The following is a 21,854-nucleotide window of genomic DNA, read 5'->3' on the forward strand; positions in this document are numbered from 1 at the left end:
AGCACCGATCCCTGGGGAATCCATTATTTACCCTTCTCCACTGAGAATATTGACCATTTAACCTACTCTGCTTTCTATCTTTAACCAGTTCTTAATCCATAATAGGACATTACCTCCTATCCCCTGACTTTCTAATTTCTTCAGAAGTCTTTCATGGCGTATTTTGTCCAAATATCTTTTGAAAATCCAGATTCACAATACTGACTGGCTTACCTTTATCCACATATTTATTCAACCCTTTGAAGAAATGTAGTAGATTGGTGAGGCAAGATTGTCTCATGAATCCATGTTTATGTGCAAGGGGGGTTTCAATAATTTATCTACCTCAGTAGGAAAGAAAAGAATTTTCAAAAAATGTTTGTTTTATTTTTCAATATAGTCTCCTGATAACTCATAGAAACATAGAAACATAGAAAGATGACGGCAGAAAGGGGCTACAGCCCATCAAGTCTGCCCACTCTTCTGACCCACCCCATCAAGTCTGAGTGCTAATGACCCAGTTCCCTAGCTCGACCCCCGTAAGGATCCCACGTGGATGTCCCATTTGTTTTTAAAGTCGAGTACACTGGTGGCCTTGACCACTTGCACCGGAAGTTTGTTCCACTGATCCACCACCCTTTCTGTAAAGAAATACTTCCTGGTGTCACCATTAAATTTCCCTCCTCTGAGTTTGAACAGGTGCCCCCTTGTGACCGAGGGACCCTTAGGGAAGAATATATCGCTTTCCGCCTCGACACGACCTGTGATGTACTTAAACGTCTCAATCATGTCTCCCCTTTCTCTACGCTCCTCAAGAGTGTAGAGCTGCAGTTTATCCAGTCTTTCCTCGTATGGGAGACTCTTGAGTCCGGAGACCATTCTAGTGGCCATTCGCTGGACCGATTCAGCTCAAAGCACATCTTTTCGGTAGTGTGGTCTCCAAAATTGCACACAGTATTCCAGGTGAGGTCTCACCATGGTTCTGTAGAGCGGCATTATGACTCTATACACTTCATCCATTTTTCCTGAAATGACTTTAACCCAACCCCTTTGAAAAGAGTTCTTCGGTTTGACCTTCAAACCAGGACATCAACAGCTTTCTTGTTGTCTTCATCACTTGAAAACAGCTGTCCATGGAGAGATTTCTTCAAAACTCATAACGGAAATAATCCGAGGGAGCCAGATCAGGACTGTAGGGTGAATGGTTCAGCTACTGAAACCCACATTCTCAGATGGCAGCCTGTGATTGTCATGACATGTTCACCAGCACATTAATGTGAAGAAACAGAATGCGTGCTGTGAGTTTTCCTCGTCTTTTCTCCTTGATTGACTCCTGCAAAGCGATCATTGTGTTGGTGTAACTCTCTCCGGTTGTGGTTGTTTTCTGTGGCATGAATTCTAGCAGCAAAAATCATCCTAGAAGACAGTTGTCATGACTTTGCCTGTAGATTTTTCTGCCTTGGAACTTTTTTGGGGTGTGGGATGACTTGTGCTTACACTGCATTGACTCCATTTTGGACTCAGGATTTCTGTGATAGACCCAAGTCTCATCTCCAGTCACCAAATGATAAAAAAATTCACTTGTTCTTCACGGAGCATCTCCAAATTTTCCTGACAGCACTGGAGCCTCGTGGCCTTCTGACGTAGTGTTGGCATTCTTGGAATCCATCTTGCACTAGCCTTGGACATGCCCAACTTTCATGAATTCTTTTCTAAACTGTACCTGCCAAGATGCCCATTTCTTCAGCTATTCGGAAAACCTTAATTCGTCTGGCCAATGATTGGAGATTAAAGGAGCAAGTATAGCTACGCTGAATTCCCCAGTCATTGAATGGCTACGCATAGGCTCCATTACTGAGGCTAACTCTCTTAGATTATGATAGATATTACCTTATTCATAGTTGGTTATTAGTGGGAAATATTGGGCATAGAATACTATTTATACGTTTTCCCATTGGGGATCTTCATCTAGTAATCTTGAAACATGCCACAATATGCACAGACTTGTTTCAACACGGTTGCTACTTTCTTTCACTCTCAGGTAGATAAATTGAATGTCCGTCATATATGCTCTGTAATTTTATTCTTTAGTCTACCATTTTGCCTGGCACCAACAATCAGACTCGCTGGTCTATAATTTCCTGGATCACCTCTGGAATCCTTTTTAAAAATTAGTTGTTATGATGGCCGCCCTCAGTTTTCCAATATCATCCTGGATTTTAAAGATAAATTACTAATTACTAACATTGGCTGCAAGCTCATTTTCATTTCTAGGAATACTCTGGGATGTATACCATTTGGTCCAGGTGATTAGCTATTCTTTAATTTGTCAGATTTGCCCCTTTACATCTTTTAGTGTTACAGAGATTTGTTTGTTTTTCTGACTCATCTACATTGAATACCATTTTTGGCATCGAAACAAAAAATTAATTTATGGCTCCTTTTACAAAGGCGTACTAGCAATTTAACACGCGTAATAGCGCGCGCTAAACCACTGGACCCGCTAGCTGCTACCACCTTCTCTTGAGCAGGTGGTAGTTTTTGGCCAGCGCAGGGGTTAATGCGTGATAAAAAGTCACACGCGTTAACTCCGCTAGCGCACCTTTGTAAAAGGAGCCCTTAGTTTCTCTGCTATGGCCTTGTCTTCCCTGAGTTCCCATTTTACCCCTTTGGTCATCTAGCTGTCCGACTGATTCTTTTTTCCAGCTTCTTGCTTTTAATATACCTAGAAAAAATTTTACTATATGTTTTTGTCTGCAATGCAATCTTCTTTTCAAGGTCTCTCCCTTCCTTATGAGCTTCTTGTATTTGACCTGTTTCCTATTATTTCAGCCAGATCCTTCTTCCACTTTCTGAAGGATCTAATAGCTTCTTTCACCTAACTTGTTAACCACACTGGCTGCCATTTGATCTTCCTTCTTCCTCTTTTGATACATGGAATATTTTTGAATAAAATCCATGCCTAATGTAAATTTTTGCCCTTTGCATCTGCTCCTCTAAATTTATTTTTTACCATCCTCCTCATGTTATCCTAGGGTTTGATTTTTTTTTTTTTTTTAACTAAATGTTATTGCATTAAATTTTCTGTGTCTACTTATTCCAGAGATTTATATCAAATCCGATCATGTTGTGATCACCGTTATCAAGTAGTCCCAGCACTATTACCTCCTGTACCAATTCATGCACTCCAAGGATTAGGTCTAGAATTTCTTCACCTCTTTGCGGCTCCTGAACCAGCTGCTCCATAAAAACATTTCTTGATGAATTCCATCTTCCTAGCATGCCCTGATGCTACATTTACCCAGTCAATAACTGAATAATTGAAATCACCCATTATTATTGTGTTGCCCAGTTTGTTAGCCTCCTTAATTTCTGATAACATTTCAACATCTGTTTATCCTGCCCAAGTGGACGGTACTTGGTAGTACACATCCTTTTCCCCTTTACACATGGATTCCAAGGTGGGTGTTGGTTCTTGTAGAATTTTTAGTCTATTTGATTCAAGGCCCTCCTTAACATATAATGCTATGCCTCCAATAATTTGATCCACCCTATCCCTGAAATATAATTTGTACCCTGGTATCACAGTGTCCTATTGGTTCTCTTCTTTTCACCAGGTCTCAGAGATGCTTTATTAAATCTATCTTTTCATTTAGCAGTGGCTCCTAACTCAAAAACACCCCCCATGTTATTCAAAAAATTTATCAAGAAATCCAAGTTTCCAAGTTTATTAAATAGTTTGATTTATCGCCTATTCAAAATTTTAGGCGATGTACAATTAGTTCAAAAATTTAGATAACATATCATTCAGACATACAACAAATTAGGGTAAAAAAAGTAAACTTATTTAAACAGTTATCAATACATTTACATCTACGTATAATAATAAAACAAAAGGGAAGTTATTTAATGGTTACATTCATTGTTAAATTCAATAATAATTCAAGGGAAGTACATTAGGAAGGGAGACAATGACAATTAACAAAAGAAGATTAGATAGGCAATGCGGAAGATTTTAATCATTGAAAGCATCTGTAAATAGAAAACTTTTAAGTTTGGTCTTAAATTTGTCTAAGTTTTTTTCTTGTCTTAAATAAAGAGGGAGATCATTCCAGGACTGAGGGGCTGTTAAAGAAAAGATTGTATTGCGCCTTGTGTTAATAACTTTTAATGAGGGGATAGCTAATAGATGTTGATCTTGTGATCTAAGAGATCTAGAGGTAGTATAGGGTATTAAGATTCTAAAGATAAAGGCAGGAGTTTTGAATGGTAAAGCTTTAAATGTAAGTAAGCATAACACATCTCCATGACTATCCCCACTCTTGTAAATTTCCCATCGGCGAGCTGTGCAAAGCAGTATTGAATGGGACTATGGGTTCCTTCTCCTGGGTCTGCAGACATCCCTCCAGGATCAGGGTTTCACCATCCCCCAATGTAGATTCTTTTACAATGTAATACTTGTAGTGAAAAAACTGATTTTGACTTATTGGATGTCGGAGGAGCCACCTCCGCTCCCACATTGGAGGAGCAGACTTCGGGAAGTATTACAATTCGAAATTCGACTACATGCTCGGTCTTCAAATGTGCTCAAACAACATTATGTCGGTCTGTGGGAGAGGCTGAGGGACTTGGTGCCATCGCATGACCATGGAGGGGGACGGGTGCCTATCTAGTTTTGTCACTTCATGCTCTTCCTGTAATGCCCATACTTTCGCCCCACTGCTTCTACTCACTTTTCTTGCTTGTTATCTCAGGGAGGGGTGGGCGGGTGGGGGGGAGGGAAGCAAGGGTCTGTGTGTTTTGTGTGAGAGGTATGGATGGTGTAGTGTGTGATTGGAAAAAAGAGAAATGGGTGTGGGATCGCCGCCCCCACGGGACGACATTGTCTTCTTCTGTTGTCCTTTAACACTTATGTCTCAAATGACCTGGACGCCATTTGTATTTGCTGCATTTTGTTTTTGTACAGGGGGATATGTTTGGGAGATTCTGCATCTGTTATTGTTCCCTTGCCTGATATGGACACTTATCGTCTCGTTGTAGTTCGATGTTGCGCCCTGTTGGGTGGTGTATCTTTCACTGCTAATAAATATATGTTTAAAAAAAAAAAAAAGACACAACCATGTAAACAGCACCCTAATTTGTAATTTTCCTGGAAATGTCTAGTTATCTTCTTTTGTAATCTGCCTAGAACTGCAAGGTATTGGCGGAATAGAAGTCACTAATATAATGTAATTTAGTGCAATATATTCTAACTCTCCCATCTTGCTTCTTAGGCTTCTGGCATTTGCATACAAACATTTCAAACAGTGTTTGCAAATTATCCTTGTCAAGTCCTGAGCAAGTTGTAAATAGTAATGACAAGACTTTAAAATCAGTTTGCGTTGTATTCAAGGAAACCTGATCTATCTACTGTGGTCTCTATTGTAAGTTTGCTATCGGGATGTTCTAACTCCCCTATTTTGATGTTATCTTTTAAAGATACAGTAAAACCTTGGATTGTGAGTACTGGTAATTTGGTGCGCGAGTGTTTTGCAAGACAAGCAAAATGTTTTATTAAATTTAAAATTGATAAACAAGCGAGGTCTTGCAATACAAGTACATACAGTATACGCATGTCATGTCATAACTAAGCCGATGGTTCTCTCTCTCTCTGATGCTACGGGAGTGTAGCGACTGCTCTAAAACGAGCGAGGTCTTGCAATGCAAGTATGTACAGTATTAAAGTTTTTGGGATGTGGAACGAATCGTCTGAGTTTCCATTATTTCTTATGAGAAAATTTGCTTCGATATACAAGTGTTTTGGATTACAAGCATGTTTCTGAAACAAATTATGCTCGCAAACCAAGATTTTACTGTACCTTGTTTCGAGCCTTGCTCTACTGTCAGCCTTACCCCAGTTTCTAGTTTAAAAGCTGCTCCAACTCCTTTTTAAATTTTGATGCCAGCAGCCTGGTACCAACCTGGTTCAGGTGGAGCCCATCTTTGCAGAGTAGGTTCTCCCTTCCCCAGAATGTTGCTCAGTTCCTAACCAATCTAAAACACTCCTCCCTGTACCATCACCTCATTCACACACTTTGGTCCTGCATGGGGTTTGGGGGAGCACTTCTAAATATGCAACCCTGGAGGGTCTGGATTTTAGCTTCCTACCTTGGAGCCTAAATTTGGCTTCCAGAACCTCCCTACTAGTGCTGCTCGATTCAGGAAAAAAAAATTTGATTCGATTCAGCCTATTGAATTGGTTTATCAATTCGATTCGATTTTCCTGCCCAATTGGGTGTTTGAAAAAAAAACATCCTGGTGGGTTTATTTTATAGCTTCTTCACTCCCTTTGGCTTCTCCTAACCACACTGGTGCTGTGGTGTAAACAAAATAAAGAAACAAAAAGGACTTTTCCTCTCTCTGTTAAATCCTAGTTTGCGGTCTGACACCAGCTCTGGCAGGATACACTTTTCAAATCTGACATATTGTAATCACAAAATAGAAAATAAAATTATTTTTTCTACCTTTTGTTGTCTGGTCAATATTCAAATCTTGTTGGTCCCAGGCTCTGGTTGTCTTGCTTGCCAGGGTCTCCTTCTTTCTTCTTTCTCCGTGCTAACCATCGATCTGCCATCTCTGTCCTCCTTTTTCGTTTCCCTTCCCTCCCCCGGAGGTCTGGCATCTTTCCTTTTTTCGTTTCCATCCACAGATTCACCTTTTCTCAACTACCCTTAAATCCAGCATCTCTCCCTCCTTCCCCACCACCCCAGGGTCCACCATCTCTCCCTTTCTCTTCCCAACTACCCTCCTATCCAGTATCTCTATTCCCCCTCCACACCATCCCTTGTGTCCAACTTCTCTCCCTTTCTGTTCCTTCCCTCCCTAAATCCTATTGTCCATCATCTCTATCCCTCTCCTCTATTTTTAGACCCATTATTTCTTCCTCCCCAAAGTCCAGCATATGCATGTCTCTTTGAACCCCCTTCCCTCCCTTCCTACGTGTACTTCTACACCAGGGCCCCCTCCCCTGAAGGTCTGTCCTCCCCTGAAGGCCTGTGCCACCATCCCTGAAGGCCTGTTTCTCCCTTGAAGGCCTGTCCCCCTTGAAGGCCTGTCTCCCTTCCTTGAAGGCTTGTCCCCCCTTAAAGGCCTGCATCCCACTTCTGAAGGCCTGTCCCCTCCCCTTGAAGGCCTGTCTCCCCCCCTTGAAGGCTTGTCCCCTCCCTTAAAGGCCTGCCTGCCTGTCCCCCCTGAAGGCCTGTCCCACCCCTAAGGACTGCACCCCCCCCAGAAGGCCTGCATGTTCCCCTGGCCTCCCACTGGTGTCCGGCTTCCCCCCTGGCCTCCCCGCACCATTTACCTTTGAGGAGCAGCCTGCAGACAAGATTGCGGTGCTAGTGATCTTTGCAAACTGCTTTGGAGTTGTTTCCTCTGCCGCGGTCCCGCCCCTCGTCTGACATCAGAGGCAGGATCGCGGCAGAGGAAACAACTCTGAAGCAGTTTGCAAAGATCGCTAGCATCGCAATCTTGTCTGCTCCTTAAAGGTAAATGGTGCGAAGAGGCCAGGGGGGAAGCCAGACAGCAGCATTTCCCGATTGACCCTCACCCTCTAAAGCAGGTATGGCAGCGGCCGGCCAGCAAGAGCAGCACTGCCGCTCTTGCTTTAGGGAGTAAGGGGGGGAGGGTCAGCCGAATCAGGAAGCCGATTTTTTTTGTTGTTGTTGTTGTAAACCGATTCAAATCGTGAATTGGGCAGCACTACTCCCTACCACATTTCCCTATGTCTTTGGTACAATACTCACTTGTACCAAGACAGCAGGCTCTTCCCCAGAACTATCTAAAAGCTTATCTAGGTGACGTTTGAGGGCCACCACCTTTACACAGCCCGTGCAGGGGCTGGTGGTTGTGCAGGACGGGGAGACCCTGCTTCAGTGTATGTGCCACCCCCTACTGCACCTCTGGGTGGCGAAAGGGTGCAGCCCTGCTGGTACCCACAGCAGGCCTGTATGTATAGTTCCATTGATGTATGCATATTAGCTGGCATAGGTACTAGTTATGTTTTGATGAGTGCAACTGTTATGTTAATAAAGCTGCGGCCTAATGTTTTTCTCAGCAAGAAGCTATGCATATGTGTCAGTCATTTAGGTAAAGTATATATTCTCTTGAGGAAAAGAAACTGAGTGGGAATGAATGTATGGTTGGGCAAGGGAATGTCATGACTTTGTGTTTTATGTATCCTATTCCTGTAATCTGAACTGTAGTGGGGATTTCATCCAGTCCCTCAATCCTCTCACCCCCTTTGACATGAAGTTAAAGATTAATCTCAGTTTGATTCTTTTCCTGACTTCCTTGCAGAACGGATGGGAAAAAGCCCATTAGGGCTGGACAGCCCTCTATCATCCTGTCAGGGAGATTTTTTTTGGGGAGGGTGGGGGATGATGCAGGTTTTAGGGGAAAGACAGATCTGGTTGGAATTTACTCTTTAGAAGCAGAGCTGATCCGGATAAATGATGTGCTTTTGAAATGTGTAGACGGGAGGTGGGGATAGGGGAGGGGAGGGAGACAAAGGAAGGAATATTTTTGATCTGAGGGTCTTTAAAAAAAAAAAAAAAAAAAAAAAAACATCCCAAAAAAGAGAGAAAGAAGCAAGTGTGTAGGGTGGGGTGGTGGTGTATAATGCATCACAATGGGACTGAAAATGCTTGAGGGGAACCTGGGGAAAAGAGGTGGGGACTGTGGTTGCTGATGAGTTAAATATTACCCAGGAGGAGGGGATTCTCATAAAGACATGCTGAGCTTTTACATTTCTGAAGGGGGGGTATAATATTCCCTCCCCTGGGTCTCTTGAAGGTTTTGATGGCATCAGCAGATCTCTCTGGTGTGCAGTGGCTTCTGTAGAGAGACCCTTGGTTAAGCACTGGGATAATTCAGAGGGGCCCAGTAATGTTCCTTCCAAGAGAGCTTAGGTCTTGCTTCCCAACTTGATTTTGATAACAGGGTTGCAATGGTCCCCACTCCCACAGCACAGGCAGGGCTGATTGGGGTGGGAGAGGGTACAGCTAGGCGCAGGATTTCAAGCATGGTAATATGGCGAGGGGGAGAGTAGAAGACACATGGAAGTAGAAAATAGCCATGTTTTCTTACTGTAATAAAGTACAGTGGTGCCTCGCATAACGGACGCCTCGCACAGCGAACGCTGCGCACAACGAACTTCAGGTCTTGCTTCCCACAACGAACTTCGTTTCACACAACGAAGTCACCCGAGCTGCATCGCTTAACTGCCCTCTCTCCGCCTGGCTCCCTGTGCAGTGGCGCTACATATTTTAAACCCCCCTGCCGCCGCTGCTGCATATTTTAAACCCCCCTGCCGCCGCTGCTGCATATTTTTAAACCTCCCCCCGCCACCGCATATTTTTAAACCTCCCCCCACCGCCACATATTTTTTTAAAAAAGCCACCACTGCTGCAACTTTAATCTCACCCGCTCACTCGTGGTGGTCTAGCAAATTTCCCAGCCAGAAGCGCAGACAGAGATCAAGAGCAAGCCTTCTGTGCTACTGCCTGGGCCTGCGCTGATCTCTGAATGGCTGCAGTCAGCTCTCGCGGGACTCACAAGAACTAACTGCAGCCATTCGGAGATCGGCATGGGCCCACACAGGCGTGCAGAGGAATTGCTCCTGATCTCTGCGCTTCTGGCCTGTACGCCACTGGCTGGGAAAGATGGGAGGAATTAAAAAAGGTACTGGGGAGTATGTGGGGGGTGATTATAATACACAGCAAGGATCAACAAAACCCCTGTCTCCCCTCCCCTTCACATATATCCCCTCTATATCATGCTAACAGCTCTAACAAGATAAATTTATCTTTTTTTATGTCATCTTAGCATATTTTATGCTACAGAACGAATTATTTTTTTTAACATGTATTGTTATGGGAAAACGCGTTTCACATAACGAACTTTTCGCATAACAAACTTGCTCCTGGAACGAATTAAGTTCGTTGTGTGAGGCACCACTTGTAAATTTCTTGACTAGCTGCTAGAAATTACTACAACAGTGCTACCCTGGCCACACGCTGATGGGGGAGAGAGGTTATTAGTAAGGCACTGGGGCCCTCTGCTCCCAAGGTGCATACCTTGGTTTGTTTGTGGGCTGCTGTGTTGTCGATCTGTGCTTTACACCTCAGGAGGAGAGAGAAAGCTGGCTAGGGCTGCCATTATCTTATCAGACAAATTCACATTGGACTTAGAAGGTTCTGCCTCCTGTAGATTAACTCTTAGGAGCTTCTCCCTTTCTCATCCATTGCTCCAACTATGGCATGTCTCTTATGTTTTGCATTAGTGTTTAAAGTGCTCACCCCTTTCGTTCTTGATGTTGGGAATAGCTGTGTAAAGCCATATTTTTGTTGTGTAGAGGATAAGAGGGGAGGAACTGGAACCTGTAGAAAGGTGAATGTGTATCCTATCTGCGAAGAATTAATCTTTTAGATCCATTCTTATCACAACCCTTTTTTTTTTTTTTATTGGCATAGGTCAGAGTTACGGTACTCAGTTCCACTCCTCGAGGTCCACAGGCATGCCAGGTTTTCAGACTATCCACAATAAATATGCAAGAGAGAGAGATTTGCATACATTGCCTCTTGCTATGTAAATATCTCTCTACTGTACATTAATTGTGGCTAGAATAACACTGATTGAGAGGCATAACAGTGTTTGAGATAAGTAAAATAACTGTCAATTTTCTCTAATTAAAGGAGAAGTGCATTTCAAATGTTCTTTGCTTGCTTGGGAAAGAAATTAAAAGAAGCTTAGAACTTAGAAGTAATAATGAAAGTAGCTAAGGAATTATTTTAAGAAGATATTTAATTGAGATAAAATTAAAAATTTGAAAAATTTGAATAAAATATTCAGTTTTTGTGGCCGATGACTGGAGCTTGGAGCAGTGTAAACTAGGGGGGATCACTCTGGTCTATGATAAGACAGTGCATAGGCTCCGTTTCTGAGGCCTTTTTCTGAATTAGGACAAGAAACTGTAGTAATATGCACTGATCTGATCAAGTGAATCTACTATAAGGGGTGTTATATTGGATATTCTGAAAACCTAGCCTGCCTGTAGACCTCTAGAACTGGAATTAAGTAGCCCCGGCATAAGTCATTTATTTCATCTTCCTGATTCTGTTGGTAATGGTGTAGCCTGATTGCCAGTACAAAACCCAGCAGCAACCCATCACCTCCACTTTTGCAGAAACCTCACCAATAAATGCAGAGCAGAACCAGGATATTTCCATTTAATGCTAACCAGGCAAAAGCTGCTGTGGCCTCAGTAACAAAGAGTCCTTCCATCACTGGCCATGTTGTAACAACATAAAAAACAACAACAAAACCCATGCAAACTAAAATGCACTAATTCCTAGGACTCAAACAGCAGTAGCTCTGGGTATGAAAAGGCAGCACTGCAAATAACACTCAACCCCAAAACACCAGTACTACATCTATTGGGAAAACAGAAACCACACGGTAAGGCCTTCAGCAAATACAGACGAAGAGATCACAAATAATATGCAGTCCAATGTAGCACGGCCTAGGGCAAAGTACAGCCAGATGAGATACAGAAGACAAGAAAGGGGATCCACCAAAAAGATTCCACAAGGAAAACAGCAGCGCAGATAAAGGTGCAGATAAAGTAAAAAATAAAACACACTATAAACATATTAAATATAGTAAGAAGATTGTGATATAGAGCCAACATGGGCCGTGTTTCGATCACAAACGACCTTCTTCTGGGGTCCGGTACTTCTGTAAATCACCAATTGAGATTGCAAAAACAGAGCAAACCAAGATACTGTTTACAGTAATGCATAGCCGATCAGAGTAGCGCCAACGAATCGACAGAGAGGATAGGCACGTGGTATCTCTCGGACAGAGAAAGAGATCATGGTTGCTGCGGATGGGCAATTTGGCCTTTATCTGCCGTCATGTTTCTCTGTTTCTAAATTAGATAAAGAAATAAAAATATACAGCCAAAACTGAACTGGGAACCCAAGAAGCCAGGGCAACCCTGGAGAAATGAAAACAGAAATGTATTTCCTCCTGTACCATGAAAAGGGGCAGTTATTGGAAAAGTATCTTAGCTCCAACTTATGACGAATGGCTTACTCGCTTGTTGTCCTTGGGCAAGATGGAAAGGACTGTGGCACAGCGCCGTGCTAAATGTGGGTCTCAGGATTTTACTTGGAAAAAATTGGGGGCTATACTGGAAGATATTTCAATGTAAGTTATTCTCCTACAGTGCTCCTTGACCAGGGCGGGGGTTGATAGGGGGAGGGGGGTGGCTGGGACTTATGGGATCTGTCTCCGCTGTCTGGGGAGGAGGGGGTATTGGGGAGTTGTTTATCTGGGATATTGTTATGTTATTTTTTTCACTCATTAGTCATTTCTCATTTAGACTACTGCAATTCTCTATATAATGGAATTCCTCATAAAGAATTATGTCGTCTGCAGCTTATCTAAAACATAGCAATCAAACTTATTCATAAGGTAGGGAAATATGATAATGTTACTCCTCTTGTGAAAGAAGCCCACTGGCTACCCATTACACACCGTATCACTTATAAAATCTTAATGCTGGTCTTTAAAATCAAACTTTCCCATCTTCCATCTTTTCTCGATAAACTCATCATTCCTCTTTGCCCTTCTTGGACATTTAGATCAGCAGATCAGAATCTATTGACCATCCCTTCCATCAAAGAATTCTACTACACTAGGAAAACTAAATTCTCCGTAGTTGCTCTAACTTTATGGAACGCTATGCCACCTCAAATCCGTCTCGAAAATTTCCTCGACAGATTTAAAACTAAACTAAAAACGTTCTTATTTCAAGATGCATATCACAGCCCTTAAATACTTCCTCTCCAACAGCCAGTAAAACTTATCATCAACTGCTTTCAAGAAGCGATCTCCACTCCTAATGTTGTATCCCCCCCTCTTCCCTGTTCTTTTACTTTGTTTTTAATGATGTATTTATTGACTCCCCCTTTCCCTTTTTACCCTCAAGTCTAAGTTTGTATTTGTAAATTGTCCTTAATGTTCACTCTTTCCCCTCTTATAATTATTATACGTATATACATATATTTTTTTTAACCTTTAAATTTTTTAGCATTGTAAACCGGCTAGATGCACGTCGATGGTCGGTATATTAAAACTTGAAACTTGGTATATTATTTCTTCTTCATATCTGTATTTTCTTTTGGGTTTTAAAATACATGCTGTAGTATAACTATATTGTCAGCCTAGGAGCGTTTCCTGAATCTGAGAGCAAAAGTTGTCAAATCATGAAAATCTGAGTCAAATCAGGAAGGGAAAGTTTCCCATGAAAGCTAAATTGTGGCAGATGTACTTTGGGTTGGTGGAAGGTTACCGACCCCTGCTGCTATCTGTTTATGAGCCCAGCTTTACAGCACCCTGACAGAGGCCTGTTCTTTTTCTCCCCCCCCTAATTTCTCTGGGCTGGCTATGAAGTATGTGCAGCCCTAAACCTGGAGAGAGGTTTCTAGTCACTGTCGTAAACCTTTCCTGGTATTGTCCTGTTCAGCTGTACTGGGCCCCCAATTTGAAAAGAGGGGAGTAATATATACTGTTTTTTATTGCACAGTGCACCCCCCCCCCCAATATGGTGTGACCATTTGGCTCTGAGCACTAAAGGAGAGGCTGTAAAAGTGCTTTCACACGCTCAGGATTCAGTAGAAACCCCCCCCCCCATTCCTTCAAGCATACAAAGTGAAATGGATCCTAGACTTGCCCCTTTAACTTTCTCTGAGGCCTGTTTACCTGCCCAAGATTTCAGAGATTGAGCCTTCACCTCTTTGGCTTTGAGCAGGGCTAGTAGGGTAGGGAACAGAATGATTCAGTACGGTTGTTTCAGCGCAGGATAGTTCAGCGCAGCCCTTTCATCTTTTAATATTAAGACGCCCTTTCAAAGTCAATCTTTTATCCCGTAAGAGTTCACTCTGGACCACTTTCTGTTCCAATATACGTAAAGAGAAACCTTACAATGCACCTGATTGGATCTGTGATGATGCCCCCCCCCCCCACCACACACTTTCAAACGTTTAAGGCACCAGATGATGCGGAGGCAGGAGAAGAAGACCATGGGCGGGTGAAGGGAAAGGAAAGAAGCACCAACGGGGCGATTGAGGCTATTCCTCCCGCTCTTTCAAACTTGGTAAGTGCTCGCCCGTACGATGGCTGTGATGAAACAGCCGTACTGAATTGTCCTAAATCCAATATGGTCAGGATTCAGTAGAAACCCCCACTCCTTCAAGCATACAAAGTGAAATGGATCCTACACTTGCTCCTTTAACTTTCCCTGAGGCCTGTTTACCTGGCCAAGATTTCAGAGGCTGAGCCTTCACCTCTTGGGCTTTGAGCTAATAGGGTATTCCCAGTTGGTTGCTTACGCCTATTTTGCCCTGTACAACCATCAAAGGCCACTCCGTGACTAGGCAATAACTATTCTTGGTTGAGAATGGAGCTGTGTTGCTCTAAACTGAAAAAAAAAAACCATCCTTTACTACTACTAATCGTTTCTATAGTGCTACTAGACATACGCAGTGCTTATGCCAGTGTTCTTCATTGCAAGGCCTGGGGGCCAATGGTGGCCCTCTTCAGTGGGGTTAATAAGGGAGGGCATGGGGGGGGTCCACCCTAGGTGCCATGGAGGGGATGCTGAGGGGCTCTTCTCCAACCCCCCTCGCCTCTTTCCATTCCTTCCCTCCACATGCATGCGTGCCCCCCCCCCTTCCCCATAATTCTAGTTCAGGGATCTCAAAGTCCCTCCTTGAGGGCCGCAATCCAGTCGGGTTTTCAGGATTTCCCCAATGAATAGGCATTGAAAGCAGTGCATGCACATAGATCTCATGCATATTCATTGGGGAAATCCTGAAAACCTGACTGGATTGCGGCCCTCAATGTGCTCTCCTGCTGATGTCACTTCCGGGTGCTGTGCATAAGAATTGATGTCAGAAGGAGAGCTGATTGGGTCATGAGGAGCATGTTGTTGACAGCTGCACGTAACAACTTCAAATAGTGCAGGGTTAGGCAATTCCGGTCCTCGAGAGCCAGAGCCAGGTCAGGTTTTCAGGATATCCACAATGATGAGATGGATTAGCATGCATACTTCGGGACAGTAAGGGAATTTCAAAGTACCCATTCTTTATTTATTTATCTTATTTTATTGTATCCTTTATTGTATATTTAATGTATATTTCTCTGTAAACCGCTTAGAACTTAACGGATTTAGCGAAATAAATAACATAACATAACATGTATTGTGGATATCCTGAAAACCTGACCTGGTTCCGGCTCTCGAGGACTGGACTTGCCTACCCCTGAACTAGGGGGATTGGTGCCTCTCACCCTCACAATACCACTGGCCCTCATCATCCTTGTTTTTTCCTAATACTCTCTACCTCTCTAAGGAGTTTGAGATAAAAAGGGGGAAATAGATGGTAGGAAGAGCCACATGCTTGAAGGACAAGGCATTTCTCGGTAAAAAGAATGCATTTGGCAATGTCCACCTTCTAAGGATATGCCCAGGAACTAGCCTGAAGGTGGGTTGGTGACCTCACGTGCAAAGATAGTTGGTAGCTGTCCTTCAGCTTATTCGATCCAAAGTGGACTCAACTTAAAAATTAGTCAAGACTACTGCTTTATGCCAGTCAGGATTTATCAAAACCAGTCCTTGTCTCTCCCCTAGCCCTCAACAACCCTCAAGTTTTTAGGGCATTTGTAATGAATATGCATGCAAAATCTGCTGGGGCCCTGTTATTTGCAGATATTCATTGTGGGAATCCTGAAAATTGAAGTAGCTGTGGAAGCTTTGAGCTTTAATTAAGTTAGGAGGGACAAGGGGGGGTCTAAGGCTTAGCTATATCAAAATTCTGATTCAAAGCTGCCTCCCTCCAACATCTTCCTACCTTATTGAGCAAATAAAAGACCACAGCTCAAGACTGGACCTGAACCTGAAAGTGAGAGGTGTGTCACAACCAAGCCCCTTCGCAGGGCAGGTGTGTTATCTTCTGGCCCTGTGGTAGATATACTGAGGTGCCCGGTGACTTGCTTGTTGGAGGGAGAGCCAGTCCTGGCTTTCTGCAACACACCCACCGCCCTGATGCAAGAATAGGACTGCTGATCCCAGCATGCATTGGGATGCAATATTAAGCAAAAAAAAAAAAAATCAAGGACCCCATGCATTCATTGCATTGTTTGGTTTTCGTTTTGCAAGGCTTGGGCGGAAGCGGAGGCTGAAAGCGCCTTCCCAGCTGCATTTGGGCCAGGACCCCCAACTCCCCCCCCCCGGCTGGGTCTGCTGACGTCATGGATAGGGAGGGGGGTCATGGGGAGGTGAAGCTGTATGCAGGGGGAGGTCAGTGAAAGTTCAGCCGCATAAAATTAGGCAAATGAAGAGAAAGCATGGAAGGTGGCGAGGGTAAGGAATCGGGTCACCTCGGAAAGAGCGCAGGCTGGAACCCCGGATGAGAGCCGGCAAGGAAGGGGTTACAGAGGGGGCGGGGCTTCTCCAGCTGCTGTAGTCCATCAGAGAGGCAGAGGCAGAAGGAAGGAAAGCGGCGAGGAGCCGGCCCCAGCCTGGCAGAGAGTGGCCGGGTGCCCCGAGGAAACGGTCCTGCGAGCCCTAGATGCAAGCGGAGCCACTCCGGTTCGCGGCCGCCGCCAGAGAAAGTGAGCCGGGCTGGGAAAATGTGCCTTTCCTGCTGGCCGGCCTGGGAAATGTGCGCAGGGACGTCCCGGCGGCATCGCAGCGCGGACTAGGATGCGCGGTTGGGAGCCTGGCCGCGGAGTTCCCCTAGAGCTTTGGATCGCAATGGAGGGGTGAGGGGAAGAGCCACTTTGACTTATAGGGGAGCTTTGGAGTTGGGACTAGGTGAATGAAAAGAGAGCCACTCGTCTATGTAGGTCTAGAGAGAAAATAAACTTTTTCTCCACGCCCCCCCCCCCCCCCCCCCCCCCCCCCAAGAAGATCATGTATGAGAGCGTGGAGGTGAGCGGAATGAATCCCGGCACAAATCCTTTCCTCATGATGGATTTCTACACTCAGGACCGGAGTTCCCTGATCCAGGAGAAGGGCCTGGCCGCTGCCACCCACTATGGGACCTCCGTTCGGAACCAGCACTGGAGCAGCTCCAGTCACTGTACGTATGCTGGGCTGTTCTGGGGAGGGAATAAATGGGGATCCCTAGGTTGCAGATGGGGAAAGGGGGATCTTTGCTTTCTCCACCCCTGTGGCTGTGTCTTGGTGCATGGTTTCACTCTTTTCAGGCACTTTAAACCTCGGGTGGTTTTTTTTTTTTTTTTTTTTTTTTTGCTTTAGGTGTTGTTTTGCTTTAGTTGTTTAAACTCATTACTTGTCCTTTGGCTGTGTTTACAGCAAAGACACTGTCCAACTAGCTATTAGGAATCCTTGTGGGTGTTATGAAGCCTAATTACACCTAAATAGAAGTGTGGATGAATGAATTGTGTAAAGAACATTTGTGTGTGTTTTGTAACACAATTTGAGATAAGAACCACAAAGGGTGTTAAGTCTAAAAAAAAAATCGTGTGCATCTCTATGTGTGTATATATAAAAACACACCTGCACTGGCTCTATTATACATAGATGTGTGTGACTTCAGATCTGTATTTTCCTATATTTCTTAATGGTGATTGTGGTCGGGGGTATTTTCTGAGGAGATGGGCTGAATCTGTGCTAATTTGGGGCCTGATGTGTTCCCCATTCTATGGGTGAAAGCTTAACCTACCCTGTTATACAGCATTGGTTGAAATCCCCCCTCCCCAATTAAACCAGCTGTAGAAAAGAAAATGCTGCCAGTTCCCTCTCCTTGTCCTGTCTGCTTTTTGGGAATTATTTGAAAGATGTGATTAAGGACCTCTCATCAGAGCCCCGTTTCCTTTCCTGCCCCTTCTGGGACCCTTCGTGCTGTTTTCAGGATGAACTCGGGTGCCCTGTCGCAGATTTCCAAGGAGAAGATGTACAAAAAACCAGAAACTCAGCAGCCTTTTATTTCTCAAAGAACGTTCCGTGCAGATGGGGGGGGGGGTGAAAGAGGTGTGTGGGCATTAGTTAAAGGTTTAGGTACATTATTTTTTTATTTTTGGTAACGGTTTAGAGCAGAGTGTGATCACATTTACTTTTGACACAGAATAATATGGACTTCAATGAACAGGGACTTGAGATGTTTATCCTTGAGCGCCTAATCATCTCTGCTGTTTTCCTCTTATGATAGTTGGGTCAGATATGGGCTGTTGCTCCACAAACACTTCTGAGGGCAGATAAGAGGGATGATGAGGCTGTTGGTCCATCCCTCCAAAGTGTGCCTTCCCTTCTGGCTGCATGCCATGTTGGGAGGGGAGGGGGGAGGTGGAGCCCACAGGATTTCTGGAGCCTTTTTCCTATAAAAAAGCAGAGCCAGATCCGTCTCTCATTTTTGCTTTTTGGTGACACAGAATAACTGTATTCCACCTCTGGCAGTGGCTGTGTGCAAACACTGGAAAAGCACACAGGTGTTCATACGAATTATTGTTAAGCCAGTTCTTTCAAAGAGAAAAGTATAAAAGTGGTTTAAAGTCGGATTTGTGCTGACAACATTTGTACAACACAGGCAAACTGAAAATCAGTTGGTGGATGGGATGGCATTTATCTAATAACAGACACCCTTTAATCTGGGAAAAATAAATCTCAAGAGAGCTGAAGAAAGGTTATGAGAGATCTCAAATGCTCAGACCTACGTTAATAGCACTCTATATGCCCACCTGCAGGGATTGAGTTGGGAGGGTGTGTTAGATCCCCCCCCCCCTCTCCTGCCTGCTGCCCCAGTGTTTTGGCGCCCTGGCAGCAGCATCTCTCATAATCAGCCGTTTTATAAATTGGGCTTTGTCAAGTTGCGCAGCACATCGGAAGAGAAATGTTAGCGTATGGCAATTAAGAGACTCCATACTGTCCTGAGTGTGCTGGCGAGAGCTTGGCTCTCCCAACCATGTGCACATCTGGTTTATGTCGAGCTGAGGGGGGGTGGGCTGGGGAGAGCAAGAACATGGAGGGAGTTTGAGATTATAAAACAGCCGTGACAGGAAATGAGGGGGCTTCCCCACCCCCCCCTCCAATTGAAATAAGTTGCTTAGAATCAAGGTTTTAGATACCGAGCTCAATCTTGGGGAGATGTTGGCTGATAATTCCCCTACGTTGACTATGGTTGCAGTTCCGATTACATGGGAGGAGTGGATGCTGTTATCGGAGACTCATGCAGGCATCACACTGATGCTCATAAAGCATAGATACAACTCAGACAGCTGAAGAGGAGGGAAAGGGAATGGAGACTTGTGTACCGCCTTTTTGTGGCTTTGGCATTTCAAAGCTGACATTCAAAGCGGTGGGCACTGGAGGATTAAGTGACTTGCCCAGGGTGACAAGGAGCAGCACTGGGATTTGATCTCACAACCTCTGGGTGCAGCGGCAGCAGCTCTACCAGTGAGCCACACCTTCAGTCTGTCTTAGTATTGCAATTCTTATATTCTTATGTGAGCCAAGCATACACCAATCAAGCCATTGTGACATCACTGATGAAGCTGGCTCTTAGGCATTGGTGGAATGAGGCATTATGACATCACAGTCTTAGCTCTGGAATGTTGCTACTCTTTGGGTTTCTGCCAGGTACTTGTGACCTAGGTTGGCCACAGAATACCGGGCTTGATAAAAGGGAATGGGGATTTTGTATACTGCCTTTTTTTGGCTTTGGCATTTCAAAGCTGACATTCAAAGCGGTGGGCACTGGAGGATTAAGTGACATGCCCAGGGTCACAAGGAACAGCACCGGGATCTGATCTCGGAACCTCTGGGTGCAGAGGCAGCAGCTCAACCAGTGAGCCACAGCCCTTCCATAGAGAAGGAAATGTCTTAAAAGACAGAATAAGTTTGGCCATAACAAAAGGCACAAATATGTGTAAAACATGCACTAGAAAGAAAGAAGAGCAGAAAGGAATGAGTAGTGGAAGTGAAGAAAACAGAGGAGTGATATTGAAGCAGTGGTGTCTGTTGCTGTATTTTTAGAGAGTGGGCTGTGCAGAAAAGAACAGGGACGGGGTGGATGGACAGCGGTAAATTGTGGCTAAAACCACAGGTGCTAGCTCTGTAGGTGATTGAGCATCTCCAGCTTGAATACAGCAAGAGAGTTTGTCAAAGAAGGGGGTCATTTTTTGTTTAGCAGGTCCCGTCATTGTGAGAAATTAGAATAAAGAAACACAGAAAAATGAAGGCAGATAAAGACCATATGGCCTAATCAGTCTGCCCATCCGTGCTATCTGCTAGCCCTTCCTCTTTCTTAGAGATCCTAAGTAGAGAATGACACAGGGACAAATTTTTCCCCGTCTCCGCGGGAACTCATTTTCCTGTCCCGACGAGTTCTTTTCCTGTTCCTGCAAGCTCCGTCCTCATCTACACAAACCTCAAACATTTTAAAATCATAAGTGTTCGAGGCTTCTGTGGTTAAGGCAGAGCTTACAGGAATGGGGCAGGGACAGGGACAAAACTCATGGGGACAAATTTGTCCCCGTGTCATTCTCTAATCCTAAGTTTGCTTGAAATCAGATAGCATCCGCCAATTCCACTGAGAGGCTGTGCCATGATTTTACCATCTTTTCCACGAAGAACTATTGCCTCGGTTTGCCCCCTTTCATTTCAAAAATTGAGGGCTGACCAATTCCCCTGCTTAGCTGCTCAGATAATCCTGGTGTGGGTCGTAGACTTGAGAGTGGTGCTATAGGAGCTGAAGGATCCGTTTGGAGACTGGAGAAGAGAGGATTCAGTCCCTCTTCATAAAACTGGAAATGCAGAGGAGGTTGGCAACTAGAGGCCAGCAAGCTTTTATTTAATGGAAACTTTAATGAAATGGAAACTGCCTGTAGTCAGTGGACTTCTGGAGTTAGGGTGGCGTGGCATTAACAGAGGCAGGTTGTGGCAAATGAATCTGATTAACTACTTTGGGTGACTGGAGAGCTAGATTAAGGGTACGCAGTTGAATGTCAGTGCTTCAGATAAACTTTAAATGGCCTTCCCACCTAAAAGGCCTTTCAAAAAAACTGCAACTTGGGGGTGTCTCAAGCTGGAGGACTGAATTAGAAGCATAGACTTGGAATTTGCACAGAAGAGAGAAAAGCGAGCAGTGGAGTGCCTCAGGGGTTGGTCCTGGAGCCCATTCTGTTCAATACATGAGCTGATGGGTTAGAAGGGATAGGTTGCCTTTTTGCAAATGACACCAATACCTGCAACAGAGTGGATATTGTTGAGAGACTAGAAGACATGAGAAGTGATCTACAGAAGCCAGAATTTACAAACTTAAATGGGAAATAATTATAGACTGAGAGCAGAAATCCAAAGTAATTGGGTTGTGCTGGGGATGAAGAGCTGATGTGCACCCACCAGAAGTGACACTTTGGAGTGACAGTGTCTGAAGAATCTAAGGTGATAACGAGGCAGTGACTAGAGCCAGACAGATCCATGGAGAGGCACAACTAGCAGAGACCAAGCTGGCAAAAAATGCTTTTATAGAGTTCAATGGTGACTTCAGTTCTGGAGGACCTCTCCCAGAAAAGAGAGAAACGACCGGGGTGCTGGACCTGTATTGGAAGTTATATGCAATAAGACCAGGGGATCATGAGAAGAGGGGGAATAGGAAAGAAACTTTTAAATGGCTGAAAGGTTTGTTTTCTGAACATTATTAAAACCTTTTTCAGTGGGATGGAAGCTCTATAACTAGGGTCTCAAAATGTAGCACCAAACGGGGTGATCATGGGAACAATATTGGGAAATGCCTTCTCATAGACAGGGTGAT

At 44.3% G+C, this 21,854-nt stretch overlaps 1 protein-coding gene across 2 annotated transcripts in view; it reads left to right on the forward strand.

Moving 5' to 3' along the window:
• Nucleotides 1–21,854, forward strand: part of RARA (retinoic acid receptor alpha) — a 139,157-nt gene that overhangs the window by 51,237 nt on the left and 66,066 nt on the right. The window contains exon 1 of one of the 2 annotated variants that reach the window (XM_033918477.1): nt 16,417–17,162. The exons of the other annotated variant lie outside the window; for it this stretch is intronic. Coding sequence (XP_033774368.1) covers nt 16,994–17,162 — 169 coding nt within the window. The 5' untranslated portion in view covers nt 16,417–16,993. Of the gene's footprint in view, nt 1–16,416; nt 17,163–21,854 lie in introns of those variants that run through there. 2 annotated transcript variants of the gene reach the window in all.

This window comes from Geotrypetes seraphini, chromosome 13 (assembly GCF_902459505.1).
Source record: "Geotrypetes seraphini chromosome 13, aGeoSer1.1, whole genome shotgun sequence".
Lineage (NCBI taxonomy): Eukaryota > Metazoa > Chordata > Amphibia > Gymnophiona > Dermophiidae > Geotrypetes > Geotrypetes seraphini.